The sequence below is a fragment of the Macaca mulatta genome, chromosome 7 (genome assembly GCF_049350105.2).
Source record: "Macaca mulatta isolate MMU2019108-1 chromosome 7, T2T-MMU8v2.0, whole genome shotgun sequence".
Taxonomy (NCBI): Eukaryota; Metazoa; Chordata; class Mammalia; order Primates; family Cercopithecidae; genus Macaca; species Macaca mulatta.
Genome location: NC_133412.1, coordinates 17,342,849 through 17,370,419, shown reverse-complemented (window position 1 = coordinate 17,370,419; position 27,571 = coordinate 17,342,849). Strand labels below are relative to the sequence as shown.

The 27,571-nt window shown below is 44.3% G+C and overlaps 2 protein-coding genes across 7 annotated transcripts in view; one reads left to right on the top strand and one right to left on the bottom strand.

The window, feature by feature from the left end:
- Window positions 1-12,248: 12,248 nt before the first annotated feature.
- SRP14 (signal recognition particle 14) lies at window positions 12,249-15,645 on the top strand (the record flags this gene model as incomplete). The annotated part of the gene is given in 5 exon segments (NM_001265919.1): window positions 12,249-12,293; window positions 12,441-12,513; window positions 12,993-13,105; window positions 14,320-14,352; window positions 14,850-15,645. Coding segments are annotated over 5 exon segments (435 nt in total). The 3' UTR covers window positions 15,042-15,645.
- A 138-nt stretch (window positions 15,646-15,783) lies between these two features.
- Window positions 15,784-27,571, bottom strand: part of EIF2AK4 (eukaryotic translation initiation factor 2 alpha kinase 4) — a 107,240-nt gene continuing 95,452 nt past the window's right edge. For 3 of the 6 annotated variants that reach the window (XM_028850731.2, XM_015141919.3, XM_077939089.1), the window contains 7 exons: window positions 24,978-25,090; window positions 21,917-21,975; window positions 20,955-21,052; window positions 19,152-19,220; window positions 18,569-18,613; window positions 16,928-17,046; window positions 15,784-16,333 (listed from right to left, as the gene is read on the bottom strand). In XM_028850731.2, the coding sequence (XP_028706564.2) occupies window positions 16,276-16,333; window positions 16,928-17,046; window positions 18,569-18,613; window positions 19,152-19,220; window positions 20,955-21,052; window positions 21,917-21,975; window positions 24,978-25,090 (561 nt within the window). In that variant the 3' untranslated portion in view covers window positions 15,784-16,275. Of the gene's footprint in view, window positions 16,334-16,927; window positions 17,047-18,568; window positions 18,614-19,151; window positions 19,221-20,954; window positions 21,053-21,916; window positions 22,093-24,977; window positions 25,091-27,571 lie in introns of all 6 variants that reach the window. The other 3 variants (XR_013395497.1, XR_001445839.3, XM_015141920.3) reach the window with 3 other exon arrangements.

The window sequence follows — 27,571 nt, the reverse complement described above, 5'->3', positions numbered from 1 at the left end:
ACACCCCCCACACGCACACACACCACACACACCAACCCCCCACACACTACACACTCTTCACACACACACCACACCCCCACACACACCACACACAACCACACACAGACGCACACACCACAACCCCCCACACTACAAACACACCACCCCCCAACATGCCACACACACACACCACCGCCCCTGCACACCACACACCCCCGCACACCACACACTCCTCACACACACAACCCCACACACCACAAACACACACACCCTACCCACACCACACACACACACACACACACACACACACACACACACACACACCATGCCTAGCCTATATCTGCCTCATTTTGGGCCACAGTTGAAAATCACTGAACGTGGCCGTAGTCTGGCCTTGTTACTCCTCTCTCCTTTTCTCTCCATTTGCTGTTTGGCAAAGGGCCAGTAGAGAACAGTGCATTCCCTCTTACACACTTTCTCACCCGCCTTCCACCTCACACACTCCACCTTTTCCTGAAGCTGCCTCCAAAAGCCGAGGTCTGTGGTTCCTTAGACAGCTCTGACAGAGTCTAGTTGACCCAAGCCATGCGGGTAACTGGTGGGGGCAGAGAGCCATGTTACCGGTCCCCTCGACACCCTGGAAGATGAGCCGGCAGTAGACAGGTGGGGGCTACACTGGGCTCCTCCTCCCAGGGAGGCCAATGTGAGAGGTTTCACAGAGTGACCTAGAGGCACTTAGGAAGCCCAGGGCCTTCCTCCACATCACTGCCCATGGGCAACTGCTCTGAGCTGCTAAGCCTGGATCTGGCTTCAGAAAAAGCATGACTCCTGTGTGATCTTTGGGCCTCCACCTTCACTCCTTCTTCCAGCTCCCACCTCCTCTGAAGGTCTCTCTCAGCACATGCTGGATCTTAGAAGGAGAGAATATTAGACATTTTTACCTCATGGAAATTTAAATGGCCATGTTGTTTTAGCTGTAACTGGAATGAAAGGCCTGGTCCCCAGTTATAGGAATTTTAAGGAGCAGCTTAAGTGGAGAGGGTTGGGAGGAGGGGATGTGTCTCTCCTGGTATTGCTGTGCCCCACTCCCCAAGTTCTGCTCATCAAGCAATCTGGAAGAATTCTTCCTCTTCCCCACCAAGTGTTGGGGCACCTTCTTCTATAACACTTCCTCTTCTTAAGACATTCTCAGTCCAAATCTCCCAAGATTTTCTCCCAAATCTCTTTACGGTGAGGATCTGGGGGAAACAAAATCTCACCCTGTTTCAAGGTCTGAATAGCATACAATTCCATTTTATCTTGCCCTCAATTGGATTCTCATCCCAATTTCTCTCCCAGCTATACTAGCCCCCAAACAGTCACTACGGCAGTCCCCAAGTTACCTGAGAGCACCGGAGTCTCACATTTAAAACTGGAAGGGACTTTACAGCTCAGTCCCAACTCCCCAAGTTACAGAGGAAGAAACTCAAGTCCAGTGAAAAGTTACTTGTCCAAGGTCCCATGCCAATTAGTGGCAGAATTCAGATTAGAACTCAGTACTTCAGCTGCCACTCTAGTGCTGTTTCTGAAAAGCCATAACCACTTCACATGCCCATTCAATTTAGGGTTTGAGGCCTGGAGTTTAGGTACTATTTTTGGAGACATTGTTGGAAGTTCTAGGATGAGGTATTTATGAAGATTCGGTTCTCATTTCCCTCTCCAAAGCTCTTGGTTGGGTAACGTGGCTCATGTCTCTAATCTCAGCACTTTGGGAGGCTGAGACAGGAGGGCCACTTGAGGCCAGGAGTTTGAGACCAGCCTGGGCAACATGGTGAGACCCAATCTCTATAAATAATAACAATAATAATAACAATATAAAGCTCTTGTTTTGTGTTGTATTGCCATAGTCAACTGCAACCTGGTCTGGGGTAGGAGGAGGCAGGGGGCTGGGGGTAAGGAGGGCTGCTGAGCTGTGTGATGTCTTTGCTGGGCTCCCAGCCTGGCTGATGGGGGTTTATCCACCCCGACCTGAGAGCAGGTGTGGGCCCTCTGTCCCCAGAGCTTCTTGAAGAACAGTTTGTTCTGCAGGGTGCAGCCAGGGTAGGGGGAGAGTTGCAGATACCAGCACAGCCCTGGAGCCTGTTGCAGCTGCTTCCTGTTGTCAGAGGGCTCCTCCACCAAGGGGCTGAGCTCCCTGACACCTCCACACCCTTGCCTAGTTCTCTGTGTGGTATCCTGCCTCAGTAGGCCAGCAACTTCCCACGGATACCAAGGAAGGCTCTGTTCAAGTAGCAAGAGCTCTGAGTGAGGAAGTGCCCTGTGGCCAGGCACATTTCCAGCCTCGTGGCTGACCACCCCCGGTGCAAACAGGGTCCTGTCCTCACATATGCGGGTTCATTTCTGCCTTGTCTTCCCTTCCCTGTCTGAAAGATCTTTCCCATCCTGTCTGCACAGTCAAGTTCTCCCCACCATTCTCGGTTCCATCTCTTCCCCGAAGCTTTGTCTGCAGCGACTCTCCCCACCCCCGCTCCACTGGCCGTACTGGACTGTCCGGCATGAAAGTGTGGGCCCTCGCTTCACACTGCCTTGTCTTGTGGTTTGACATTTCACCTAGGTTTGCTTTTTCTCCTCTTCAAGACTCGAAGACAGGATGATTTGGGTCCTTAACCACTGCCTCCTACTTCAAACAAGATCCCTTACAGAGCTGAGCTCAAAAGCCGACCCTGAGTAGTAAGGGCATAAGAAATCCTGGCTGAATGTCCCGTCTCAGTGTCTCTGTCTTGGTTCCTGCCTGAATTTCAGTCAGCTGAGCCACAGTTCACCCCAGACCCTGTAGCATGTTGGGAGGAGAAATTTGGGCTCCTCTGCCTGGTAGTCACATTGCCTCACTGCAGGAAGTGACCCAGGCCTTGCCTGTCTCCCAGCTTGTGGGCCTCCTTGCCTCCAGGTTCCCCTCTGACTAATCATGAGAGTGCTATGGGGCTGACTGGAAGCCACCACTCCTGTCCTAGAAGGGACTTCCCCAGCCTGAATGCTTGCAGGTGGATGGCAAGGGAAGGGGGAGAGGGCTGGTAACATGCAAGGTGGTGCCCTGGTCCAGCTCCAGGGACACGGCTCATAAAACACTCCCAATAGGGGCTGTTCAGCCTGTCTCCATTCTTGCGGCTCTCTTCGCCCCAAGCCTCAGGCGGGGCCTGGCTCATTCTCCCTGGGGGGTCTGAAAGGGGCTGGAGTGGGGGTGGAGTGAGCAGCAACCCGGGACTCTCAGCTCAGCGCTCTTCCCCCCATTGTGAAATGGCCTTGGATAAGGGCCAAGCAGGAAGCTGCCTCCTATAGCTCCGCGGCCTGGCGCCTGGGGTGTGAGGACGGCCCCAGGCCCTTCCCTTCCCAAGGGAGGGCTGAAGCTGACACGGGGAGTCCACCTGCACGGAGACACTGAGCTGCCCTTGGCTAAGTCATGAGGGGCCTATGCCCTCCCTCCTGCTCTCTGTGCCAGCCAGGTGGTGGCAGGCAGAGGGGTGTGTAGAAAGTGCACGGGCCTGGGGCTCAGGGCCCAGGGCTTCCAGTCTCGCCTTTGGCATTACCAAGCTTTGTGATCTTGGTCCAGTCACTTTCCCTCTTTGGACCTCACTCAGTTTCTATTCACTTGTGAATAACTAGAAGGTAAAGGGTTGGACTAAAAAGGTCTTGGAGGCCTCTCCCAGCTCAAGATTGTGACTCACTGAAGTCGATGATTCATTGATGTTATTACCGGGACTGGGCTCTGATCAGACGGGAGTTTGTTCATTGTGTCTGCCTAGGAGTCCTTGTGTAAATCTGCATCTGTGGGTCTGTCACAGAGGTGGAGTGGGCTTCCCCAAACAATCAAGGATGAATGACGACACAGAGGCCAAGAGATGAACACCATCTGTTGCTCTGGGGAGTTGAGACACCTGTTGGGTAATTTGTACAGAACTCTGGCTATATAATTTCCTGTCCTTGACTTTCAGACAGGAAACTTTAAATTTGGGATCCCTAGCCATCATGAATAAGGGAGCCCCTCCCACCCACTAAACCCATGAAAGTGTGGGGAGGAGGAAGGCAGGAATAGGTGTTCACGCCCCAGACTTCCAGCCTGCCTGCGAATGCTTGAGCAATAACTATGCTTGCCTTTCGTGGTCTCAGTTTCCCCTCGTACAATATGGGGTATGCTAGCCCGCTTCTTGAAGTTCAGCAAGGAAGGAAATCCTAGATGAGAAGAACCTTCTCTTGCGTTAAAACATGCGTTAAAGTTCACGCATGTTTCTTGAGTGCCACCACCTGATTCTGTACCAGGATGGCCTTCCAGGCATGTGGGGCCAGGGGTTGCCCATGGGGTGTAGCCTAGAGGGTATTGGCAATTCCTTTGTATCTCCCCAAAGCCCCATACCAGAAATCCCACCATTAGAGTCTGTTCTTTGTTTTTTTCTTTTTTTTTTTTTCTTTTTTTTTCTTTTTTGAGACAGTGTCTTGCTCTGTCGCCCAGGCTGGAGTGCAGTGGCCGGATCTCAGCTCACTGCAAGCTCTGCCTCTGGGGTTCCCGCCATTCTCCTGCCTCAGGCTCCCAAGTAGCTGGGACTACAGGCGCCCACCACTGCACCCGGCTAGTTTTTTGTATTTTTAGTAGAGACGGGGTTTCACCGTATTAGCCAGGATGGTCTCGATCTCCTGACCTCGTGATCCGCCTGTCTCGGCCTCCCAAAGTGCCGGGATTACAGGCTTGAGCCACCGCGCCCGGCCAGAGTCTGTTCTTTGTTTACCATCACCTAAGTTTCCTCCACAAATGGAGGGCGGGTGACATACTGTTTGTCCTGAACATGTGTGTGATTTGGCTACCAGATGGGCTGCCTCCACGCAGCTGGCTGAGCTTGGTGAGAGCCTGGGATTCTGGTGCGGATGGACGGGAGGGTGTTTTGTGGGACTGAATATTTCTACTCAGGGTACTGCTTGAGAAGGAGAGGAAAAGAACAATGAAACCTAGCTTTTCTGCCGCGCTTTCTCACTTATAAGGTATTTATATTCACGTTGTCACACTGAACTCACCACAGCAGTGTGAGGAAGATACTCCCATTTTACAACTGAGGAAATGGAGGCTCACAGAGATTGAGATGACTTTCCTTCAGAGATACAGCCAAGAAATGCAAAGTTGGGCCTCGAATCCAAAGACAGAACTAAGGAGACAGGATTCTGCCTGGGAGTGAGAGGGGGACGGGGCTTGGGATAGGAACCCACACCCAGAAGGAGGGCAAGATGAGGAGTGGAGAGAGAGTCCCATTTTGTTCCACTGTGCCTAGAGCTGGCCTCTTTTCTGCCTTCCCTCCCTTCTTGTCACCTCTTTGGACAGCTGAGAGACAGCTGAAAGCTCGGCACTCCTGAGCTGCCCGCAGGCTACACTCATTTGCAAGTTCTTCTCTGCACAGAGGTGGCTGGCTCCTCAGTAAAACAATGCTCACCTCACAGGACTGTTGGGGACTCAAAAGAGGATATATGTAAGCACCTAGAAATGAACCGGGCACTTAGTCACTTCTCGAGAAATATAAGCAAGCTATTGTATGAGAAAAAAAAAGTCTCTTCTCTAGCGGAGAATTCAGTCAGCTTCTCGCACCTAGAACAGTGTCTAACACCGCTTGTTTAGCCTTGTTCAGTGAATGGACGAATGATAATCTTTCTGTAACACGGAAAGTTCTAGTCTCCACAGAAGTAGTTTTGAAAAATAACGACCACAATCTTGGATATTCTTAGGGTTGATCTAAGGTAAATGATAGGGCAAGATCTGGGAGCGTCTGAGGCTGCGCCCAGGGCTGCGCTTGTCTGGTGAGGCCAGGGCGTCCCCTGCTGGCCCGAGGCGCGCCGCAGGCAGGTTGAGGCCACTCCTCACCTCTGCGATGGCGCCTGGAGGGAGGGCGTGGTGGCGTTGCCTACTTCCTTGCCGTGAGCGAGGGGAAGGCCAGTGCTAATCACTGACACTTGTGGGTTCTGGAAACTTCCCTAGGGCCCCCAGAAGGGGCTGCGGGGGGAGAAAAGCAGCAGTTCTCAGAATTTTGGAAGTAGAAGTGACATTAGCAATCTAGCCTAAGTCCTGAACGTAACAGTGAAAAAACTTTAAAAAATACATTAACTGGGTGTTTACTATGAGCCCTTTACTTGGATTATGTCCTTGAAAGCTGACAACAACCCTCTGAGGCAGGTTCCCTGTGGAGGATAAGGCACAGGCAAGCACCTCGTGCAGGGCCTCACAGCAAGTGGGGGAGCAGGGTGAGCCTGGGGCGTCTGACTCACAGTCCAGGACACCTGTGCTATCTCTCTAGGGCACTGGGGCTTGCGATTTCAATCCAGGACTTCATCCTGGGGTGGGGATGGAGAGAGTTCCTGGGGCCCTGAGTTGGCTGAGCAGATACAATGTACACTTGTTGACCAACTGCAGACAAGAATAAAGGAATTGGTAACTGCCAGTGTTGGAGTGGATTCAGTCCAGGGAGTGTGTCGACGTGGCTTCAGGGTGGTTACTCTCTCTGGGCATCCAGGCTTCCAGGACACACTCTCACCTCCCTCTGGCCACCCCTGTGGCCCTCTCTAGGATGACTCCACCAGAGCTACCCACCTCCCGCTGGCGTAGGAGGTCTCCCAGCCTTAGGTTCTAAAACTTGTCATGCCGAAGCCAGACCTGCCCAGTGCCATTCCTCGATGTGTTTAGATGACACCCTCCTTCCTTCATCCAGAACTGACCCTTAAATCAGCACGCTGGAGCTACGGTGAGGCAGCTCAGAGCCCAACGTGCAGTTCCCCTCAGACTGAAACTGAAAAGTTAAACTAGCTCAGAGGCCAGTCCTCCGTAAGGTGCACAGTGTCTTGTTGCAATCTGCTTCTGTAGTGTGAATCCACCTTGACAAGGAGGACATGGGAACAGCCCACTCCCATCCAAGGGACTGCGGTGTAAAAATGCATACCTTAGCTCATTTACTCCTCCCTTTGACATGAGGTAGGCACTTTTATGACTTCCCCATTTTACAGATGAGGACACTGAGGCACAGAGAGACTTAAGCAATTTTGGAATATGCAAAAAAGATTACTGGAAACAAATACATTAAAGAAAAAGATAAACTCAAAAACAACAATAACAAAAAACAAAACGAAACAAAAAATAGTGGATGTTTCCAATGAAAAATTATACATTGTTTAGAACACAGCCTTCTGGATTAGCTGATTTCTAGCCTTTCATTTCCTTTGCACTATTTTACAACTCTGTAGGTTGTAGAGACTCAATGGCAATGCAGAGGATTTTTGTCTATGGACATACAAATGCTTCTGTTCAGTGAAGGGACAACCCTGGGTCCCTCCTGTGCAAAATCCAATTTTGCTTGACAAATTCATTCCAGAATTCCTGATGCTTACTGGATTCTCCTTTGAATGGACTGTAACATACATCTCGTTTCCTTATTTATAGGTTAAATACAATAAACATTTTTTTGAGACAGCATCTCGCTGTTTCCCTGGCTGGAGTGCAGTGGCACAATCATGGCTTATTGCAGCCTTGACCACCCCAGCTAGGAACCCCATCCAGGAACTAGCGACTTTGTTTTTAACCATTGTACTTTCCAGGCACTGCAAAGTGTAATTGCATTAGAGTAACTGCAGCTGTAAATTAATCAGCCCTAACCTGAACAAGATCCTTGACCCTAATTCAAACCCTAACTGAATTCCTGACCCTAATTCAAAACCAACTCTAATTAAAACCTAATAAAGTGTGCTCTGTCTGAGGAAAAAACACATTACCCCGCATTTCGGGAGAGACCATCTCAGGCTGCACAAACAAGCCTACTTACTCAGGTCCCTTGGGTGGGCCCGGCCCTGAGGAGCAGGAGGTATTTTTCAGCGCCCATCTTCCTGTAGTATCCCCGCCCATGGAGAAGTGGCCAAAGCTGGTACAGTGTTTTGTGCCCAGGGCCTTCATTTCGCTCTTGGTGCTGCCTGGGCCTTTGATGAAGCCCCCATGATATCGGAAGGGATTTGGGAACCATTTTCATGTCATGCTTCTCCTAGAACTGTGAAAGGGAGAGGAAAAACTGAGGGAGAGGGAGCAGGAAGGTGTGTGGCCTGCATGACTTAGAGACAGTGACCCAGCTCCATGCCTCACATACACACTACTCTGCTCCAAGGCCAAAAGCCATTAACCTCTATTATGCATTTAGATTACAATTTGATTAATGATATGTTACCCTAATCACACATAATTGCAAGTTAGGATTTGGGGTGCTGGAAAACATCAAAATTTAACCATGTTATATTGACATAGACTCTCAATTTCATTGTATCCTGAGCTACCTTTATTCCTGATTGATCACATACAACACCATTTTTCTCACTGAGAAATTTATTTTCAGATACAGTCTTTTAAATCAATGAACTTTATCTTGCTTTTACTCATTGTTTTAATTCTTTTAAGCTCAAAAATTTAAATTTAGCAACATTATTTTAATTCATTGTACTTCCTTTTATGATCCCTTTTATTTATGGCAAATGATACTGGTTTTCCACTTATGATCATGATATTAAATACACTTAAGTATAAAATGAGTCAATTTAAAGAAAAATATTAACTAACAGTACAGGTGGTATTAAGATAATGGCAGAAATCAGGATGGTGATGTTGAAATGATGGAAGGTGTGTGGCCTATAAATAATAACACTATTTGATACTGTACTGTTTATTGGGCATTTACTATGTGCTAGGCCCAATGTAATCAATGATAGCACTGTTCAATAGAATTAGTGATGAGGGAAATGCTCTACATCCGCACTATCCAAGCCACATGTTGCTACTGAATCCCTGAAATGTGGCTAGGGTGACTGACGAATTAAAATTTTAAAATTAATTTAAACATCTATATTTACCATATTAGAGCAAGCCTAAAGGTCTTACATATAGTATTTTATAAAATCTTCATAACATCAATGAAGTAAGCATTATTATTGTTATTTTGCTAGTGAAGAGACTTAGGCCTTGAGAGGTTGCCTGAGGCCACATTATTAGTAAGTAGTAGAGGTAGGATCTGAACCCCGATCACTTTGACTTCTGAATAGGTGCTCTTGGTCATTTCCCACAGAAAAACAAAGCCCAAAGAATATTCTGTCAGTAGTTGAATGGTACTGGCTCCAGTGCTATGCACACATTCTAGGTACTAGGACATAGACATCTCTGGGGGATCATCCAGCCGGCCACCGACATTTTTGCAAAAGTCCAGATGCTAGTGTGATTGCAATCACATTAAACTTTGAAGATAGCCAACAGGACTCATGCAGGTGTAGATGTGAAAATTAAAAAGAAAAAGAACAGCTGGGGGCAGTGGCTCATGCCTGTAGTCCCAACTACTTAGGAGGCTGAGGCTGGAGGATAGCTTGAGCCTGAGAGGTGGAGACTGCAGTGAGCTGAAATTGTACCACTGCCCTCTAGCCTGGGTGACAGAGTGAGACCCTGCCTCAAAAAGAAAAAGGAATCTGAGATGACTCATGGGTGTTTTTTTTTTTTAGTAACTAGGCAGATGGTGGTGCCATTTAATAAATAGCAAAGATGTGGGAAGTAAAAAGTTTTGATTTGGTCATGTAATATCCGAGATGCTGGTTATACATCCAAGTGGAACTACCAAGTAGACAGCTGAATATGTAAGTTTGGAGCTCAATACAGAGGTAAAAGCTATAATTAAAAATTGGGGAGTCGGCCGGGCGCGGTGGCTCAAGCCTGTAATCCCAGCACTTTGGGAGGCCGAGACAGGCGGATCACGAGGTCAGGAGATCGAGACCATCCTGGTTAACACGGTGAAACCCCGTCTCTACTAAAAAATACAAAAAACTAGCTGGGCGAGGTGGCGGGCGCCTGTAGTCCCAGCTACTCGGGAGGCTGAGGCAGGAGAATGGCGTGAACCCGGGAGGCGGAGCTTGCAGTGAGCTGAGATCCGGCCACTGCACTCCAGCCTGGGCGACAGAGTGAGACTCCGTCTCAAAAAAAAAAAAAAAAAAAAAAATTGGGGAGTCATCTTCGTACACCTCAGGACTAGCAAAGGTTAGAACAGTCTGGTGAAAACCCCTGCTGTAGGGCCACCAACACACGAGCACTCTGTGATTGGCGCCGTGTGAATAACCTCTAGCGTGCACGTCCAACCGTTTGGCTTCCCTGGGCCACGTTGAAAGAAGAATTGTAAGAATTGTCCTGGGCCATATGTAAAATACGCTAACACAAATGATAGCTATGAGATAAAAAACTTTTTCAAAAAGGGCCCATGCATAATTTTGGTGGTATCTGCCAATACAGATGAGCCAAAAAAGTCCTCACATTCAAATGGCTGGACACCCATGCAAGAGCCCCGGGCCTTGGCATCACTAGCTCAGAAGCTGAAGTCCTGGTTGCGAGCACCAGATTGACCCACGGTAGGTCAATGCTTGAGCCCCGCTGCTGAGGGCAGGTGAGTGACTCTCTGACCCTTTTATTTAATTATTTATTTATTGCCTCTCACCAAAACCCACACAACAGGGGACTGCAAACAGGTTCAAATCCTGGAGAACCAAAAGCCAATACAGGTTGGCTATACAAGGTCATCAGCCTAGGGCAGGAAGTGGGCAAAGGGCGCTGGCCATTTGGAAGAAAATGTGAAATCAGAGAGTGAACATATTTAAGCCATTAAGTTTGTGAATCTCCTAACTGGGCTCCCCATTTCCTGCCTTGTCTCTCTACAGTCTTCACAACCCAGACAGGGCCATCTTTAAAAAATGGTAAATCCCATTTTCAGTGTTCTCTTGAAAACTTCCTTAACAAGAGTCTTCTCTTTGTATCTAGAACAAAATCCAAATTTACCATGGTCACAGGCCCTACATAATCTGGTTCCCAGCTACCTCTCCATACTCCTTCACTCCTTGCTCCACAAGCCCTCCTCACCCCCACCCGCACCTGTCAGTCTTAGACACAGGGCAACTTGTTTCCCCTTTGGGGGTTTTGCTCTAGCCATTCTCTGTGTCTGAAACACTGTGTCCCTAGATCTTTGGATGGCTGGTCCTTTCAGCTTTCAATTCAAAGCTCTCCTCTTCGACGAGAACTCCTCTGACCCCAGCCCAAAGCAGTCCCCTTCCCACTCATTATACAGCCCTGCTTAGCTGTCTTCACAGAGCTCATTATCTGAAGCTGTACTACTTACTTGTTTGCTTCATTGTTTATTTCCTCCCTGCCCCTTTTAACCCAAGTTCCAGGAAACCAGAAACTTAGCTTGTCTTATCCTGCAGCATCCCCAACCTCTACAACAGTGCCTGGCACAGACTGAGAGGCACTCAGCGAAAACCTCTTGTGTGGTAGAATGCTTGACTTTATAGAGGGCCCAGGGTTCAAGTTGGCTACTGGCAGAGAGGGCTTACAACCCAGTTCTCCTGACTAATCAGAGGTAGAACTAAAAACTGGGCTCCAGCCCCTCTTTTTTTTTTTTTTTTTTTTTTTTTTGAGACGGAGGCTCGCTCTGTAGCCCAGGCTGGAGTGCAGCGGCGCGATCTCGGCTTGCAAGCTCCGCCTCCCGGGTTCACGCCATTCAGCCTCCGGAGTAGCTGGGATTACAGGCGCCCGCCACCACCCCCGGCTCTTTTGTATTTTTAGTAGAGACGGGGTTTCACCGTGTTAGCCAGGATGGTCTCAATCTCCTGACCTCGTGATCCGCCCGCCTCGGCCTCCCAAAGTGCTGGGATTACAGGCGTGAGCCACCGCGCCCGGCCCAGCCCCTCTGGCTACAGCTAAAAGGCAGCGTTTAGGGAGAATTTAAAGGATCTACAGGAACTTATAATGATGACAATAATTAAAAGAACAATAGCTGATACCTACGGAACACGCTCTATGTGCCAGGCACTGTTCTACGTATTTAATCTGAGTTTCATTTACGCTTCACGACCACACTGCGAAGTAGATACTATCATTACCCTCACTTTATGGATAAGGAAACTGAGTCACTGAATTGTTAGGTAACCTGCCCAGCATACAGCTGAACATAAACTATACGCTGCTATCAAAACTTTCTTTTGCTCTCACTCCCTCACCCTGGCTGGGGTGAGAAGTTCTCTCTCAAGCGACGGCCCAGGACAGCCCCAACGCCTCCAGGTCACTGGCCCCCGGACGTCCCAGGGCGCCGGCCAGGATTGGTGGAAGAGAAGAGATTGGTGGAAGACAATGGAAGCGTAGTAGCGGAAGTCCCGCCCAGCCTAGGCCGAACTTCCGGCTCTCACTGCTAGGGGCTTCAGCGGAGGGAGTGGAGCGAAGCGTCGCCGCGATGGTGTTGTTGGAGAGCGAGCAGGTATGGCTAGGCCTGGCCGGCAGAGAGACGGGGGCGGCTCAGGCTTTGGTCGAGACCTCTGCCTCCTTCTGCGGGAGGACCAGGGCCTTGACGCGGCGGGGCGAGGATTTGGGGCTGGCTAACGGGGCCGGGCCTGTTGTTTTTCAGTTCCTGACGGAGCTGACCAGACTTTTCCAGAAGTGCCGGACGTCGGGCAGCGTCTATATCACCTTGAAGAAGTGTAAGCAGCGGGAGGGGAGCCGGGCGATGCTCCCCGGGTGCCCGGTGTCTGGGAGCCACCGGAGTCTGTCTGCCGCGGACCGCCGCCTTCCTCTACCGTCCGTCACTCTGTACTGGGCACATTCGGGGCTTCGGGCCTGGAAAATGATGGGGATTGTAGCGGGCGCAGTCCCCAGCGCTGAGCCGCCTAGGTTGCTTCTGGTAACAATGGGTCCCAAGCAGCCCAGGGCTCTTTGTCAGGGATCCCAAACGCCGCCACTTTGAGTGGGAGTTAACGTGCTTCGCTATTCCATGTTTCCGTCGTGGAAATAATAGTTTCTCCAGGGTTTCGCCAGACCGTGGTAGCAGACGAGGTGTTTAACAGAACTAGAGCAGCGGGGCTGGATTAGGTCATCACTTACCCCCTCCTCTGTTTTAACTGTTTGTCTGCCGCTCAGCCACGTATGCGGCCGTGTTCACCAGGATGCATTTTTCCTTCAGATGACGGTCGAACCAAACCCATTCCAAAGAAAGGTACTGTGGAGGGCTTTGAGCCCGCAGACAACAAGTGTCTGTTAAGAGCTACCGATGGGAAAAAGAAGATCAGCACTGTGGTGAGCTGAGTTCCTAAGGCTATCTTTTGAAATGTAAACACTCGAATTGAAGAGAGGATGGGGCGTTTCTGAACCAGGCTTTAATTTACTTTTCCCTTTTGCCCTGTGTGGCTATTTCTGAGACCAGGACCTTCCTATACTTCAGTAGTAGAAAACTCAAGAATAAAATAAAATGAAGAAGGTAGAGGTCAAACAGTCGTTAGTTCTGCTAAAATTTTTGCGGAAATGAATGAAAGTAGCGTATTCGTCCTTATTCGTAGTACTGTAAGGAGCCGTTGGCATAAATATTTGATTCCTTAGCCCCTTACTGTGTTGGGCCTTCAGTAAGCAGTTTCTTGGCACCAGGTGATGCTATTATTTCCTTATCTTTGTGGTTCACATGGCGAATGTGCAGCTAAATGTTAGGTTTCACACTTGAGAAAATATGCATTTTAGTCAAGAGCCCTAGTCTTTCCTTTCAGTGGAGGTTGAATAATGCAAAGGAAGAGTCTTCTTGAGTTGAGTGAATACTACTTTATTCTGCTGTGGCAGAACCAGACTTACTCTCTAATCACATTAGTGTAGGATACTGACTGCATGAAAATGTAGACTAGACTTAGTTGGTAAGTCTCCCGTGACAAGTTATCTTGAGAGGACTTTTACAGTAAAACAAGCTTATGTGGTTTTTACAAATAAAGTTAGATATCATGAAATAACGAAAACCTAAGGAGTCTTCTTCAGAGGTAGTATTTTGTGGTAGCTTGCATTGTGCTTAAATATGCTTGAATTAATGGAAGGCAGGTTTAAAAATAAGATGGGAAGGGAGTAGTTTAAATATATCTTATATTAATGTATAAAAAATTAATACTGAGAAGTCCTCTGACTTTTCTCAGAACCCAGGGAGAACACTCAGTGCCACCTTTCTAAGGGATTTCAAGAGGTGAGAAACAAAGCTTTTTTTTTTTTTTTTTTTTTTTTGAAGGAGCCTACTGCCTTTCACCTCTTGGTGCAATTCTCATGTGGAAAAAGATGTAGAGCTCCTTTTCTTGTTCTCTAGGCAGAGGAAAGCAGAGTAGAAAAGTAACCATTCATGTATTACGAACCCCTGAAGTTGGGAAGAAGTATTTTAAAGATAAGGATGTTGTCTTTCAGAGGCTTTTGAGATACTGTCTGGGGTGGAGAAGAGGATGCTTATATGGATAATAGGTGTGACCTCTTTTTTCCTTCTCTTTCAGGTGAGCTCCAAGGAAGTGAATAAATTTCAGATGGTGAGTTTTGGGTGTTCCTTATGTCTTCCTTCTCAGGGCAAGAGTCAGCATGATAGTGAACACTGGGTAAGATTGATACTTGGGTTCACTGCTCTCTGGAGATAAGTTTTACTGGTATTTTTCAAGTAAAAGCTGCCAGGGTGTGAATTTCAACGCTAATACGCTCTTCCTTTCTGGTTTTTTTTAGTTAGATTTTGTCTTAGGCTGTAGATATATGCTACCTATAGTATAGTTGAACAAGAAGTTGCCTGCAGTTTTCCATTGAAAAAAACGTAAAAAATGTGTGCAACTGTCTGTGGGTGTTGCAGAAGCTATTATAATGTGAAAGAGTGTTTTATGCTTATACCATTTTCCGGTACAAGTGTCCAGTGGTGCTATATTCTTTATCAGGTAGGCTTCCTGATTTTTGGCTACCCTAAATCCATTATGCAAATAGGGCTGCTGTTCTGCTAAATGGCACATCTTCCCACTAAGGTATGCTCTGTTGTATCTTTCAGGCTTATTCAAACCTACTGAGAGCTAACATGGATGGGCTGAAGAAGAGAGACAAAAAGAACAAAACTAAGAAGACCAAAGCAGCAGCAGCGGCAGCAGCAGCGGCAGTAGCAGCAGCAGCAGCACCTGCCGCAGCAGCAACAACAGCAACACCAGCAACACCAGCAGCAACAGCAGCAACAGCAGCACAGTAAAGGGCACAAATTTCCTGCTTTCACCAATTAACCACTGAATTGCTATTTTTTCCTTTTGGCCACATAGCTAGGTTTCTGGTTCCCCCATAGTAGGTGTTTTCACATAAGATTAGGGTCCTGTTGGAAAGAACAGTTGCAGTGTTTATAGGGTAGTTGTGGTAAGAATCTAGTTTATTTTGCATTTGGCTAATTGGTCTGTGTTGCATGGTTATATTCTCCTGGATTATAGATTAAGTCTCTGTAGACATCTCTGTGAAGAACAAGCTATCATTAAACATGTCTGTTTATCAGCACTGTCTCTTTATTCTTTTCCCATCTCATTTTAACAGTTCTGGCAATAACTGTTAATTCTAGAATGATGTGATTAATGAATAGGCTTTAGCTCTGTAATATCTTCTAGGTTATTAGAATTGAAACCTGACAGTTTTATAAAAAGTCATGTTATCTCATGAGCTGCTTCCTACCTGGCTGTATAATTTTATCATCATGGTTCCTCAAGTGCCAATGAGTTCTCATAGTCAAATGAGAGTTTGTTTAACCACCTTAGGATAAACATATTACAAAGTCATCAAGAATAAAGGTTCCAAAGTAATAATGATTTTTGGTTTCTTTATGCCCTTTAGTTTGGATAGTTTCATGTGCTTAGTCATTACAGCCAAGGGAAGAAAAGGCTATATCTTAACGTTCTAAGAGCTCCCTAAAACCTTTAGTGTTAATAGATTTACAATTAAAAAGCAGCAGGTATATGAAAGCATTTATTATATCCCAAAAGATAAATTTATAATATATTACACATGAAAAACTAACAAAGCTCAACTTTGTAGGACAGCTTCTTAGAAATTTTTTTTTTTTTTTTTAAAGACAGGGTCTTGCTCTGTTGTCCCAGGTTGGAGTGCAGTGGCGCAGTCACAGCTCACTGCAGCCTCAACCTCCTAAGGCTGAGATGATCCATCTCAGCCTCTGGAGTAGCTGAGACTACAGGCATGTGCCACCGTGCCCAACTAATTTTTTCAGTTTTTATAGAGATGGGGTCTTGCTTTGTTGCTCAGGCTGGTCTCAAACTCCTGGTTTCAAGCAATCTTCCTGCCTTGGCTTCCCAAAGTGCTGGGATTACAGGTGTGAGCCACTGCACCTAGCCTCTTAGAATTTAGTTTTAAATTATTATGAATGTACAATATTCCGTTATTCCAGTATAAGCCTCTGTTTGAATGAGGTTAATGACAGTTCTTTAGGGTTAAAATAAGATTCTGTAGTAATCATCTCTATAGCTATACAGAAATAGCACAGACACCCTGCAAAAGAAAGGAAAAGGTTATAAGGACAGACTCAGTTTAATGAGTGAAGAACAGAGCTAATAAATTTTTATAAAAACCTGTAGGAGCTTTATTTAAGGAAAAACGAGGGAAGGCTAGTCACTAAAAAATTATATAGGTTTTATACAAGGTGTGACTGATGGGGGTCTGTAGTATAAGGTCCTAATAAGGAGATAACCATTCACCTCATAGGCTTCCTTGTTGCCTTTTAAGTGTGTCATAATGTGAATGATTGATTGGTATTTTGACATTTGGTATTTTGACATAAGGACATACAGCAAAGCAGTCATGGTTATTTTCTGTCATTTAAACATACTTCTTAGAAACTGAATTACCTGGGTGAACAAAACTGTAATTGGGACAGCTACTCCTAGGACCCCTGTGTTTTGTTATTGATGAGATCATGACTGTGATTCACAGTCCAAGCAAGATTTATTGGCTGTCAGCTGCAGTTCTAACAACAGCTTACCAGGTGCCAAACCTCAGCAAGACAACGAAATAATGTCACTCTGAAACCCCTCCCTGAATTGTAACCATGTGAAACCTGCTATGCCCACCCAAGTGATAACTTACTTTTTTTCTACTTTGATGTTATAAATTTCATCACAGACTAATTTGAGGTATCTTTGCTTTGGCAGGCGTGACAGCAGCTGCTTCACAGTTGTGTTAAATGCCTGTTCATCAGCATCCCACTAGGAAAAAAATAGATAAGACTTAACAGCAGGGCACTAGGGTTTACTAGCTGGCTTTTTCTGGGTCACTAATGAAATTCCAGTGTCATTCCCCTCCTTATACCAGGGGAATCAGTAATAGGGAGATAGCAGAACTGGTTAGGAGACTGCCGGGGTTCCTTTGAAGCACCAATTTTTCTTAAAACAAGACTCCCTAATTAGGGCCTGATTCATGATGCTGCAGCCCTAGTGTGCTGATGTGACTGTAGACCAGTTATTTCTGCCTACTGCTTTTTTTTTTTTTTTTTTGAGATGGAGTTTTGGTCTTGTTGCCCAGGCTGGAGTGCAGTGGCGCGACCTCGGCTCATCACAACCTCTGCCTCCTGGGTTCAAGTGATTCTCCTGCCTCAGCCTCCCAAGTAGCTGGGATTACAGGCACGTGCCATTACGCCCAGCTAATTTTTTGTATTTTTAGTAGAGACAGGGTTTCACCATGTTGACCAGGCTGGTCTCGAACTCCAGACCTCGGGTATCCACCCACCTCGGCCTCCCAAAGTGCTGAGATTATAGGCCCGAGCCACTGCACCTGGCCTCCATTTACTTTTTGTACAATGGTGATAGCAGCTCTCAAGTATGTATATCCATTTGACTGGATCATAAATCAGTACACTGCCAGTATAGTGGCATATGCTTATTTGTAAGAACAACAAATGAAATACAAAATATTAGTTCTAGGGCCAAGTTCACTATTAATGTAGTTTACTCTGTGACTAAACACTCTGGATAGACAAAAAAGTATTCTTTGATATGACATGTTGCAAAAGTCACCTATAGCTATGACTATAGTTAAGTGTTCTTAATAGCAAAGATAACTATTCAAATTTTTAAAGTTCTTATTTAGGCTATTTGAAGATAAAGGGATGTACCTGTAAATATATATATATATTTATAAAGGACCTAATTAATTTTTACAAAAGGATTTTTTTTTTGTATAGTACTCATCTGCAAATGAGCTTCTCTAGCTGGAATGGAGGTTTGTTTGAGAGACAGTATATAGTATAGTGGTTAAGAACACAGATTCTGCTAGTGTGCTTAGGTTCGAATCCTGGTTCTACTACTTACTAGCTGGGTGACCGTGGGTAAGATATTTAAGCTCTCTACTTCCATACTCTTAAAGTGGGGATAATAACAGTATCTACATTTTGGGGTGGTTATGATTAAATGAGTTACTACTTGTAAAATGCTTACAACAAGGCCTGCCAGACCCTGACACGTAGTAAAAGCAGTATGTGTGTGTGTGTGTGTGTGTTTAAATAAAATAAGTATCTCTGAAAAAATAAAAAGTCACCAGAAAAGTATAAGTTCATCAACATAGGATTTAGGAATGTATGTGTCACATAAAAGGAAAAATGTTACTAAATTCCTGGGACTGCCAGAAAAATACTATCACGAATGAATGCCATCTTCAGTATTCTTTTGGCAAACTAACAGCAAAGATTTGGGATCTTAAAGGCCACAGTGCAGAAGAGTTCGTATTGCTTACCTCTAATGATAAAAACTGTAATATTGTTTCTTTGGGTAGATCCACCTGTGAATACACAGAAATGTACATCATCTCTCAGGGAACTCTCAGCAGCACAATACTGCCTTGTGACCATAGTGTCACGTGGGATGCAGCAGTATGAATAGGGTTTGCAGAGTCTGAGATGCTATTGTGCTATAAAAGGGCTTAATGAACTGTGCAGTGATAAGATCTTAGCACTGGAGAATTAATAAGCAGTGGCAACTGTATTCCCTTTCCTTCTATACCACATCCAAAAGGTTTGACACTGCTACATGTATTCGGTGTAAGCTTAGTAAGGCAAAGGCCTGAAATATGTAGGAAAATGATTTTTGTTTTCATTTTCCTTCCTCTATCTTTCAGAGGAACAAAGAGGAGAAACAACCTTAAATTCTCCCCCTAGTTCTTAATAGTTTTAAATTGCATGTAGTTCACATCAGTGACAATAAGGCCTGCACCCAAATTCTGCTGACACTGAGCAGAAAAGCTCTGAACCCTGAGGCAACTACTTTGACAGTATGGATGGAAAGAAGCCACCTTCAAAATATGAAAGAAAGCCACTTACAGCCAGAATTTCAATTTCACTGCTTTTCTGATGTAAGTTGGCAAGGGAGGTCTGAAGTCGAGTTTGTACCTAATAATAAGAAAATGGAATTCAGAACATGTTAAACCAAGCCATCTTTCTTGCCATCTTATTTCCTATCCCAGGACACAATCACAGGGTAACACACCAAAGCCTAGAAAGGATTCCAAATGGTGTCTAAAAGGTTTGCCCTTGGCTGGGTGTGGTGGCTAATGCCAGTAATCCCAGCACTTTGGGAGGCCAAGGCTGGGGGATCACCTGAGGTCAGGAGTTGGAGACCAGCCTGGCCAACTTGGCGAAACCCTGTCTCTACTGCAAATACAAAAATTAGCTGGGCATGGTGGCGGGCGCTTATAATATACTAGCTACTCGGGAGGCTGAGGCAGGAGAATCATTTGAACATGGGAGGCAAAGGTTGTGGTGAGCTGATACTGCGCTACTGCACTCCGGCCTGAGTGACAGAGCGAGACTGTCTCAAAAAAAGAAAAGATTTGCTCTTAATCCATTCAGAAAGGGGTGTCTAGCAATATGATCTCAGAGGAAATGAGGTTTTTATGACTTATCTTGACCATCTGTTTAATAATCCTTGTCAATTATCTCTTCATAATTTTGAAATGATGCCTTGTAAAGGCTCAGTGCAGTGAAACAGTGCACACAGAGAGATGATAGTATGAAGCTAAACTGGGAAAAAGGGAGAGGTGGCAGCAATGAGGACATGGCATGAGAACTGAAACTTGGTAGGTGATGAAGGCTGTAGGAAGATGGGAAAAATAGGTTTCCACCCAAATCCTGAGAAACAGCTAGAAGAGCTTACAAAAATAAAGTACCTGATCTTTGTATTTCAGTCTGATTACATTTCTAAAATTGACTGCGCTTTTAACACTCACTCTTTCACATATGTCCACAGCATACTCTAACATTCTTATTCTATACATTTAACTCAGAGTTCTACTATAGTTATTTTATTTTATTTTGAGACAAAGCCTAGCTCTGTTGCCCAGGCTGAAGTGTAGTGGCGTGATCTCGGCTCACTGCAATCTCTGCTTCCCCAGTTCAAGCGATTCTCCTGCCTTAGCCTCCTGAGTGGCTGGGATTACAGGCATTTGCCACCACGCTCGGCTAAGTTTTGTATTTTTAGTAGAGAGGGTTTCACCATGTTGGCCAGGCTGGTCTCGAACTCCTGACCTCAAGTGATCTGCCCTCCTCAGCCTCCCAAAGTGCTGGGATTACAGGCATAAGCCACCGCACTTGGCCTATGTTTATTTTCTTTTATTATTCTCTACATAATACATATGCTTCTAAGTTATAAACTCTTTTGAGGACTGGGGCCATGTTAATGTCTTCTACATTTTACACAGCTTTTAGCACACCATTAGGCATATAGCAAATGCCGAAACCATGTATGGAATGAGAAACCTGCCTTAAGTCTTGTCATCGGCCTCTTCTACTTTGCTGTTTAGAGCACAAACAAACCTCAATTACCTTTAGAGCCAGATTAGATAGTTTTCGTTTAGGTGCAATAACTCTGACAACAGCTGCTTCAAGGTGCCCACAGGGCACAATGGCCCCTCTCTGGAGGACAGATGGGAATTCTGGAGCCAGAGAGATGCTTTGTATTGATAATGCTTTCAGAAGCCACCCAGTTAGGGAAGTTGGAAAAAAAAATTTTTTTTTTTGGAAAAAATATTTCCAAGAAATTCCATGTTTCTTATTTTCCTTTCCTGTTATTGTTTTTCTCTTCTGTAACTCACTTTAGAAAGCCAAAGACACCCTGACCCAGTGTACCTGAGTTTCATACCGCCTCCTAGTGCTGGCTGACAGCTTCTCTGGGGCTAGCACACTCACGATGGGAACCACTGTTGCTCCATGGATTTCAAACAAACCTGAGACAGAGAGTTTCAGAATTTACGGCCTTATCTGGTCCCACTTTCTACAACATACTACAGAGAGATGGCAGAGTTTATTAGTAGACATCCTGTGGTGATTCTAAGGGCTAGATCATGGCTGGGCTGTGTTTTCCATCCCTGCAGGTGAGGCGCCCAGAACCCCAACACCCAGCAGTTTTGATGCATCTCTCCTCAGGCAGGGATTGAGGGGTGGTGGGAGGGGCAGGGAGGCAACATGAGTCATCAAAACCTCAGGGGCCTAAGAAAATCAAGCTGAATATCGCCAAATCCTAATACTTCTTTAAATTCCTGCAAGAATTGGAAATCTGATGGCAACACAAAGTTAGTGCTAACAGAAATGAATGGGAAAGACTCAAATCTGTTAAAAGCCAAATACGTCTTCTCATGGCCTTAACTGGAACCCTTCTTTTTCAGTAAGGTTGCTAGAGGTGATGAAAGTAAAGGCATAACTATCACCACTGTGCCCTCTTGGCTTTCATGAAAACAAAATGTGTATAGTGTCTTTCTTCAAGGGATTTCAAAATACTTCCTTCAATCCTCTGTATGAGGAAAATCTCCAGGAAAATTATCCACATTTCACTTGTACAATAAATTGAGTAAAAGGAAGATTAAATCACTTGTAAAAATAAGAGTAGAAGAGTCGGCTAAATTCCAGTTGTTTTATCATTTTCTAGGATGTGGATTTCAAAGCATAGGGATGAATCCCACGTGGTACAATTTATTGTGTATATGTTATTTTAAAAATAGATTTCCAATGTCACAAGCAGTTAGCCACAGTAATAAGTGCTTAGAGCAAACATATAAGCATCATTATGTTCAGATTATAATTAGTAATTATACCTGAAGCATTAGAAAATGACCCCTTCAGATTTTGCACTGCAAGATTATCGGAAGCTTCTCTAAAAACAAGCAAACGAAAACAATTAAAGAACAGTCAATAAGGCACAAGCAACATATAACTTACAGTGAACTACATGTATAGTGAGTCACTTTTCCATTAAATATAAAAACATCTTCTTCTTGGTTATTAGTGGGTGGAAACACAAAAACAAAAAATTTGCATTTAGTTATGCTTTGGTCAAGAGCAAGTAAAAAATTATAAAGGATGTCTTTTTAAGTTAACAAATGCCTAAAGAAAACATTCTGATTTATTCAGCTGGGCTTGTAATCGTGGATCCACACAAGAAGCTGATTTCAATGAAATATAATGGCTGTTCTTTCCGCCCCCCTCATAATACAAGGAAACACGAGCAACAGCAGCTCCACCTTCATTATGGCAGCAGCCTTGGCAACCACCCACAGGAGAACATTTGGCAAATAAGGGTATTCTTTAAAAAGCTGTGAATGGATGTTCTTTCAAATGCTGTGAATTAATTTATAGCCTTTGAGAGAGACAACAGCACTCTATCTTGGGAAAGCGGGGAAATAATCATTTGCATGGAGGAAAAACTCTGAACCTTTCCCTGCTAAAACTAAATCCCATGTAGCCTTTTAAATGTCCCAGTAATGTTCCCCCATACTCACTACTTGGCTATTTCTTGGTTTCTCTTCTAAACCTCTGTCTTTGATTTAGATCTATAATTCCAATACTGGTGATTTCAAGAACATTATGTTCCCTCAGAAACACCTAATGGTGAATTTATTAAGGCTAGGTGCAAATAAGAAGGGGTGGGGGCATGAGAAGAACAGAGCAAGGTTTGTTTTCTATAAGCCAGGATTTCTTAATCTTGGTACTACTGAAATTTTAGGCCAGAAAATTCTTTGTTGGGGGGTATTAGTCCTGTATCCTTTAGGATGTTTTCACAGTATCCCTGGCCTTTCCTAGATAACAGTAGAACTCCCCAGTTATGACAACCAAAAATGTCTCCATATATTGCCAGATGTCCCCTGGGAAGCAAAATCATTGTTGGTTGAGAATCACTGATATAAGCCAAAAAAATTACAGTGTTGTATTTTCTGATAATGAGCATATATATAAGAATTGCTTTAGGCGGGAGAATTGCTTGAGCCCAGGAGTTGGAGACCAGCCTGGGCAACATAGGGAGATCCTGTCTCTACAAATAATTTTAAAAAATTAGCTGGGCAAGGTGGCACATGACTATGGTCCCAGCTACTCAGGAGGCCAAGAAGGGAGGATCACCTGAGCCTGGGAGGTTGAGGCTATAGTGAGTCATGTTCACACCACTGCACTTCAGCCTGGGCAAGAGTGAGACTCTGTCTCAAAAAAAAAAGAAAAAAAAAAAAGAAAAAAGAAAAAAAAAAAGAGTTGCAAAATATAGAAAGCTTAACAAAGTAATTTCATATCTCTTGTGACCCCACTAACCAAAACTACAGTTAAAAATTTGGTACATTCTTCTAGACTTTTTTTTATGTACAGGTTGTATATTTTGTTTAAAACAAAATGGCATTATATTATACATCCTATTTGTGGACATCCTTCCATGTCAATGAACTCAGCTTTGGTAGAATCATCATAAAGACTGTACAATATTTCACCAAATTATCATAATTCAAACAATCTTCTACCAATGAATATTTTGAAATTATGTTCTCCAAGTGTGGTCTAGAAACTCTTGAAGGTCCCTCATATCCTTTCAAGGGGTCTTCCAAGGTCAAAACTATTTTCATAATAATCCTAAAATATTAATTGCCTTTTCACTCTCATCCTCTCACAAATATGCAATGGAGTTTTCCAGACACTATATGATTTGTGGTATCACAACAGATTGAATACATAAACAGATATGAGAATTGTTTTTTCTACTAAAGCGTTAAAATAGATAACAAAAATGTAAAACAGTGCACTAAAAAGATTTGCAAATATTTTAAACAATGCCATTTTCCTTACTAAATTAATTTTGTTTTGGAAAACACAGTTGTTTTTCAATAGAAATAGGTTAGCATGTAATGGGGTTATTGTTACTTTTAAATGAATAAATAGTTTTTAAATGTTTATGTTTTAATATTTATAGATATAACTCACATAAACAAAAGTTCTTGGGGATCCTCAAATAATTTTTAAGGGTGTAAAGGGGTTCTAAGACCAAAAAGTTGGAGAACTGCTGTTATAAATGAGCCTTGATAGACATCTTTAAAATAATTTTTACTATAAATTCCTGAAAGTAGAATTGCTGGGTCGATTTTTAAAAAATATTTAGTTTTAAGGCTTTTAATTTACTTTGCCAAATTCCTACCCAGATGGTTGATACTCCCATCATGAGGAAGTGAGATCTTTTCCCAGAACATTACACCTTTCAAAGTACATGGACAAAATATTATTGAAATTCACTGATAAGCAAACTGAATAAGATAATGACAGATAGATTTTGGCTCCTGAGGCTTTTCAAAATGATAAAATATTCTTGGAAATGTTATGAAGAAGAAATGTTGAATGTAAGCTATGATTAGTCTTATACAATAAGATGGTCATACAATTAAACTGCTATTGAGTTATTAAGAAACAACAGAATGGTTCATTAAAAGTAATCCTGACCTATCTTTGTTTCTCAAAAGGATCAGATTGATTTCTTTCTTTTTGTTTTTTTGAGACAGGGTCTTTCTCTGTCACCCAGGCTGAAGTGCAGTGGTATGAACATGGCTCACTGCAGCCTTGACCTCCTGGGCTCAAGCAATCCTCCCACCTATCTCCTGAGTAGCTGGGACTATAGGCATGCACCACCACGCCCAGCTAAGCAAAACATAATTTTTTTTTTAGAAACGGGGTCCTGGTATGTTGCTCAGGCTGGTCTTGCATGTGATTCCCCAAACTTGGCCTCCCAAAGTGCTGGGATTACAGATAGGAGCCACAGCACCTGGCTCAAATTGACTTTTAAAATAAATTTATGTAGTTTCCATATAGGTAACTGAAGTCAGTTTTCTCGGCTGTTGTTTCCTAAGTTACCTGCCATTCCTTTCATCACTGACTTTAGTCCTCAGTTTCTGCAGTACATGGTCCACAAGTTCAGTCTCCAGCACACGCTTCTCTGTCTGCCTTTCCTTCTCGAAAGACTTAACCTTCAAAAGAATGAAACAGATCTATCATTTGGAGGTTTCTGAACCTAGAAGAGTAGCTCAGAGCACCACAGTAAGACTACTAAATCAACAGTTTGGGTCAGTGGTTCTTAACCAGGGTCAATTTTGCTCCCCAGGGGACATTTAGCAATGTCTGGTGACATTTTTGGACAGTGCAACTGGCATGTAGTGGGTAGCGGTCAGGGATGCTGCTAACGCACAGGACAGCCCCCTAAAACAGAGAATTATTTGGCCCAAAATGTGAACAGCGCTGCTGTTGAGAAACCCTGGTCTGGACTAGTTTATCATAGATGATAGAATTTTTTTTTCTTAAGGCCAAGATGAATGGGCTCTCATTTCATGTGATTCATTAACATCTTCCCCTTTAAATCTGGTCAGCCACCAAGGTTTCTGAGATCTCAGCTTTATCTACCACTCCTCCCTCTCCTTTCTAAACCCAAGTCCTGTCATCCCACTTTTATGCATCTATCCCTTCATCTTCACTCCCCTGGCCAGCATCCAACCTTGGCCTAGGCTAGTATTCTTTATACTCCTTCCACTGTCTTCAGTCTCTCCCTCACTCTATTCCATGCTACGCATCCCTGCAGATTAATTTTTCTCAAACACAGCTTGGATGTCTCCTGTTCAAAACATTCGGGGCCTCCCCAATAACTGCTAAATATAAAAAACCAGATTTTTTGGTTGGTATTTGGGCTCTCCATGATGTAGCTATAACCATTTTCTGCTTCTGATCCATCTGTCTCACCAAAAATAGACTATTCAGGGTTGTACCAGAATGGTTCTCTGCCGGCCTGCCTCTATCTTTGGGACAACTACTGAAAGAACTACCATCTCCTTTGCAGTTCCCTCTTCTTAAAAGGCCCTTCCGGGACCTATCTATATCCTATGAATTCTTGAGGGTAGGATAAATCCCAGCACCCCCCCTACAGACTTCACTGCTTCCTCTTATGTAGTCTCCTAGCCTGAGGGACCTTCGGAGAAATTTATCTGTAGGACTCTCATGGCATTTAGTATTTTTGAGCTCATAATCACGCACAAATGTCTCAAGTTCCTTACCAGATTACAGAATCCTTGACAGCAGGAGCTATGGCTTAAATGTTTCTATATCTTCAATGGCCCCAAGTTCAATCCCTTCTACATTGTGAATGCTTAAAATGTGTTGGCTGAATGGATAAATGAAGTGATGTCTTGCTTTTGAAATATGAAAATGTTGCTACTGGCTGGGCGCAGTGGCTCACACCTGTAATCCCAGCACTTTGGGAGGCCAAGGTGGGCGGGTCCCTTGAGGCCGGGAATTCAAGACCAGCCTAGGCAACATGGGAAGACCTCGTCTCTACTAAAAATACAAAAATGAGCTAGTCATGGTGGCACGTGCCTGTAGTCCCAGCTACTCAGGAGGCTGAGGTGGGAGGATCTCTTGGTCCTGGGAGACAGGTTGCAGTGAGCCGAGATCATGCCACTGCACTACAACATGGGTGACAGAGTGAGACCCTGTCTCAAAAAAAAAAAAAAAAAAAAAAAAAAAAAAAGAAGCCAGGATTCTCAGAGTTAGAAAAAAACAAAAAAACAAAAAAAAAGGAGGCCGGGCACGGTGGCTCACGCCTGTAATCCCAACACTTTGGGAGGCCGAGGTGGGTGGATCATGAGGTCAGGAGTTTGAGACCAGTTTGACCAACATGGTGAAACCCTGTTTCTACTAAAAATACAAAAATTAGCCGGGTGTGGTGGTGTGTGCCTATAAACCCAGCTACTCAGGAGGCTGAGGTAGGAGAATCGCTTGAACCCAGGAGGTGGAGGTTGCAGTGAGCCGAGATTGCACCACTGCACTCCAGCCTGGGCAACACAGCGAGACTCCGTCTCAGAAAAAAAAAAAAAAAAAAAAAAGAAAAGAAGAAAAGTCAACCTAGTGACTGTGTATAAGAAACTCACTTTAAAGATAGCTAAGTTAGCCCGGTGCAGTGGCACACACCTGTATCCCAGCTGGAGGCTGAGGTGAGAAGATCACTTGAACCCAGGAGTTCAAGGCCAGCCTGGGCAACACGATGAGACCCCATCTCTTTAAAAAAAAAAGACAGGTTAAAAATAAAAGGATGGAGAAAGGTAGTGATATAAACACTAACCAAAAGATTTCAGAACAAGAAATATTAGCAGGGATAAGGAATATTTTATAATGATGAAGACAATTCATCAAGAAGATATAAAATCCTAAATATGTATAATAACAAAGCTTTGAATTTCTTTCTGTAAAGGACCAGATAGGAAATATTTTAAGCTTTGCAGGCCATACATAGTTTGAGTCACACACTCTCCTTTGTTTGTTGTTGCTTTTTAACAAAGAATGTAAAAACTTTGAGTTCACAGACATATAAAAGTAGGCTACAGGCTGAATTTGGTCCAAGTTGTAGTCTGTCAATTCCTCCTCTAAAGTTCTATCTGAAAAAACTAAAAAATGAATCAACTAAA